Source organism: Lygodium microphyllum, chromosome 2 (genome assembly GCF_053477565.2).
Source record: "Lygodium microphyllum isolate KBCC chromosome 2, Lygodium_microphyllum_v1.1.10, whole genome shotgun sequence".
Lineage (NCBI taxonomy): Eukaryota > Viridiplantae > Streptophyta > Polypodiopsida > Schizaeales > Lygodiaceae > Lygodium > Lygodium microphyllum.
In genome coordinates, this window is record NC_141136.1 from 129471913 (window position 1) to 129475987 (window position 4075).

At 43.7% G+C, this 4075-nt stretch overlaps 1 protein-coding gene across 1 annotated transcript; it reads right to left on the bottom strand.

Moving 5' to 3' along the window:
- Nucleotides 1–458: 458 nt before the first annotated feature.
- Nucleotides 459–2359, bottom strand: LOC148040315 (uncharacterized). Its single transcript, XM_087698263.1, has 8 exons — nt 2203–2359; nt 1925–1996; nt 1708–1779; nt 1431–1574; nt 1262–1333; nt 1095–1166; nt 940–1011; nt 459–853 (listed from the first exon to the last, which is right to left on the bottom strand). Exons 2-8 carry the CDS (start codon nt 1981–1983, stop codon nt 826–828), a joined length of 519 nt encoding a protein of 172 aa, XP_087554389.1. The 5' UTR covers nt 1984–1996; nt 2203–2359; the 3' UTR covers nt 459–825.
- Nucleotides 2360–4075: the final 1716 nt, after the last annotated feature.

Below are 4075 nucleotides of genomic sequence, written 5' to 3' on the forward strand. Positions count from 1 at the left end.
CACGGTGTGTAACCAGCCTAAGAGGAAGGGAATGGGGAGATGGCTTCCTTTTAAAGAGGGATGGCACAGTGGTACAAAGGCTTTGATGAATATCCATTGGGGGTGGACGTTCTATTGCTGTCAGGCGTAATATATTTTTCCAATGTATATACTTTGTCATCTAGTGTGTTGGGTATGGACGATTTTTAGGACGGCGAGATCCCCTGCCCAAAAGTGTTCGGCGTCCATGAATTTCGCGGCTTGTTAAAATGCGACACATCATCGGACACTCTCTTTTTCCCGAAACGGCCATCCACATCGTAGTGTGTAACCGGCCTAAGAGGAAGGGAATGGGGAGATGGCTTCCTTTAAATTTGAGAGCCAGGATCCAATTTGGAGTTAAATAATCAATTGGACGCATATTCACCAACCAGCAATGTGGCTCAATATTCAATTGGACGCATATTCACCGTTCCCACCAAGTCCTAGGACACCAACTTTGCCATTTCCCATGGACCCATGCCTAACACAGATGCCCCAAACTACGAGCGTCTCTCCCATGACAGGAAGACCCTTGGTACAGCGAACAATGCTCAGCTCTATTATGCACTGAATCTACAGTCCTCTCTGTGGTACAGCACATGCCTCAATAACTAGGCCCACACTTACAAACTGCATTGCGCCGCGTTGCGCCCCAGAAGAGTGATTACTGAATAAAGCTACATCCTGCTTGCGTTTAGGACACTAATCAGGACTAGCGATTGGAAACATGACAACTACTTGTCAGAGTAGGTTGTCTTGTTGCACATTAAACACTAACACACTTTGTGGTTCGACGTGTTGTGGCTATCTGATCGGTTCAATCTGAGAAACTCTGCATCCAATATAAAACACTGGAAAGTTGATAAAAGCCAAAAGTGGATAAGATAAGAGAGGCTTGATAAGATCAGGATCACTGACAATTTTCTGAGATTAAGCATCTTTGGGTAGCTCAAGGGTATTGGGCCTTGGAAATGATTGTTGTCAAGTTGCCTGCATCACCCACAACAAGACTATTCTCAGTAGGCATTTCTGCTCAAGTCTTAAAAACAAGCTCCTTTGACAGAAGCACTTACAGAATTGTTAAAGTGGAGATATTCGACAGCTCTGGTGGTAATTCCCCGCTCAAATCATTGTTGTCCAATAAGCTGCACTCAATTGAGGGCAATGAGATAAACCCAATAACCATGCTTAGCTCCTGGCCATTGACGCTCTTTTCTAAGGCCTGGGAAGAGCAACTTACAGATGCAGCAGTGACTCGAGCCGTCCGAGCTGGTTGGGGATACTTCCGCTCAAAGAATTGTTATTCAAGTGGCTGTGTTCAACTAAGTTAGAAACATGTTCAGCTAAAACTATAAACCGGATGATATGTTTGCATGAGACATATTAGCAAAAGGGAGAAAATCACTGACAAATGTGCTGCTTGATTCAGATACTGAAAGGTGGCAGGCACAGGGCCCGATAAGTTGTTTGAATCTAACTGTAATCGGTTCAATTGAGAAAGGTTGCCCAACTCTGGTGGTATTGTCCCAGTCAATTTGTTACCACTGAGTACCCTGCAAGTTCATGTTCAGTATCTGCATTAATTGTAGGCAAAATCTCTTAACCGTATAAGTTTTACTGAAGCATCTATTGAACAGGTTTTCGATCTAATTAGAATCTGAGAACAGAAACAAATCGGATACTGACAAAAGATAGAGTTTGCTCAACAGTCCAATTTCCGATGGGATCGAGCCGGTAAGATTATTCCACATAACATTCCTTCAGCAATACAAAAGTTGAAGCGTCAATAACAGCAAGCCTCTTGTCCAGACAACTGGACAGTTCAACTGAATAGGCTTATGATGGAGAATACTGAAGGTTTAAATGGATTCATCAAGACATGAAATGTGACAGCTTTACTCACAGAACAGTGAGTTCAGTTAAGTTTCCAAAATCCCGTGCAAGAGACCCAGTAAAGTTCATGTTCAACAAACGCCTGCAGTGTCCAAAGCATCACCCAGAAGATTGAGCAGGAAGGCGCAGAAGGATGTGCAGTATGCGCAAATAAACTTTTATGGGCACACATCTGAAAGCCTAATATAATGCCTATCTCTGCAAGCATGCAAATGGCGTATGTTTGAATGTCTTAAGGTGCAAGCCCATACATAAGAACCTGCAGACAATGAAAAAAACTGTACTCACAGTTCCTGAACGTGCTGCCTTCCATTGGTTGGTGAGCAAATAACTCCAGTCCATAGGCTTCCACAGGGATCGTCACCTTCCCAATCGCTCAATCGACTGAAGACGTCACCAAGCTTTCGTCTGATGGCATGCAAGGCAGCCACTGATCCAAAGAGAACAATTGGTGCTCTCTCTCTCTCTCTCTCTCTCTCTCTCTCTCTCTATCTATCTATCTATCTATATGTATATCTATCTATATGTATATATATATATCTCTCTATCTATCTATCTATCTATCTATCTATCTATCTATCTATATATATATATATATATATGGCGAGAGAAACAAATGAATTCAAAATTGCGAATCACTCCTACTAACCTTCGACTGGATCAGACTCAGCCATGCACAGTACTGAGAAGGCCATCAGAAGCATGAGAAGTAGCAAGGAAAGAGCTGCAGGCCACCGGAGACGAACCATATTGGCGCGAACCATCAGAGCCGTTCTCTAGCTTGTTACGGTTATGCTCATGTTTTGATCTTCCCAACAAGCTAATATTGGTCTTATATTCCAGCACGGCTTGATAAGCTATCATATGCACACTCGTACAAAAGGATGATAGGCTATAGCATAAAAAAGTACTTCGGCTTTTGACTGAGCCGCCGTGCCTCATCACAACCCGCGCACATGACGCACGATTCCTTGACGCACGAAACCTTAGACGCGTTGGAATCTGGTGAAACCTTAGACGCGTTGGAATCTGGTGACGTGGCATGTAGTGTAGATCAACCTGCAGACGAGCATGAAAAAGCTGGTTAAGAGCTGCGAACGGCGCTGACACTCGCTGATAACGCCGCCGCCGCCGCCGCCCCCCTGCATGGCCAAGCGTGGTCGTGTGCGGGTTAACTGCAGTGAATAGGACACCATAGAGCTCTCACTTCTGCTATAGCTCTCAAAATTCCTTCAAAATGCTCTTTTAATCCTTAACTAAGAACTTGGGTCTCTTGGCTTTGGGCTGCAAATCAGCTGGCCCTAGAGTAGGATCAATGTGTTGGGAAGAGAGGTAAGGAAGTATCGGATTGATTGATTGCCTCCTCAACTTTTGATGATCGGCTATAATAATCCTTGAGGGGGAATTTGTGACTTTTGGGTGCAAAGCCTAGCTAGCTGCACATACACGCCTCCACAATTGCACACTATATCTGCTTGTCTAGTAGTAGATTAGTACACAAGATATTTGTTAGTTGTGGATGATGATACATGTGGTAGGGTGCACACTCATTGTATCTTAAAACTAGATGTGTGGACATGGTGGAAGGTAGAGACAAGGGTAGATTGCAGGGGTAACATGAGGTTTGAGAAGGTAGGAAGTAGTAAGGGGTGGAGCTCTAACATGATAGGGTTTGGGAGAAGAAAAATTTATGCATTGGACATTCTTCCTCTTTGTTTAATCCAAGCCTTTGATCAAGTAGAGGGTAATCAATAGCATTGAATTGGTACTCCAAACCATTGATTGGCTATAGTAAGGTGATTAGAATCAACAAATAGTGAGAGTAGTAGGGCATGGGCATAAGGGGGAGATCTTGGGATCAATAGAGTTGCATTTTGTTTTGCATTTATAACATGCGGTAGCCTAAGAAGGTGAACCTTTGACATAAATTTGCTTTGGTTTTGTGCACATGATATGATAGGTGGGAGGCCATGAATCCTCCAGAAAGAGGGTAGAAATAGTAGAGTGACACTACAACAGAAAGGAGGCATAGACGCGCAAAGTCGGGCGCGTCTATCACAGCGTCTATAGGCGCGTCTAAACGTGCGTGTAAATAGACGTGATTTTTGCGTCTATATATCCGCGCAAATAGACGCGCTTATACACGCAAAAATAGACGCAC

Excerpts from the sequence above, each read along its gene's own strand:
- LOC148040315 (XM_087698263.1), bottom strand. The coding sequence starts at position 1,983 with ATGAACTTTACTGGGTCTCTTGCACGGGATTTTGGAAACTTAACTGAA. Across the intron at positions 1,780-1,924 it reads TTAACTGAACTCACTGTTCT|GAATGTTATGTGGAATAATC; the intron begins GTGAGTAAAGCT and ends GTATTGCTGAAG. Across the intron at positions 1,012-1,094 it reads ATCTCCACTTTAACAATTCT|GCAACTTGACAACAATCATT; the intron begins GTAAGTGCTTCT and ends TGGGTGATGCAG.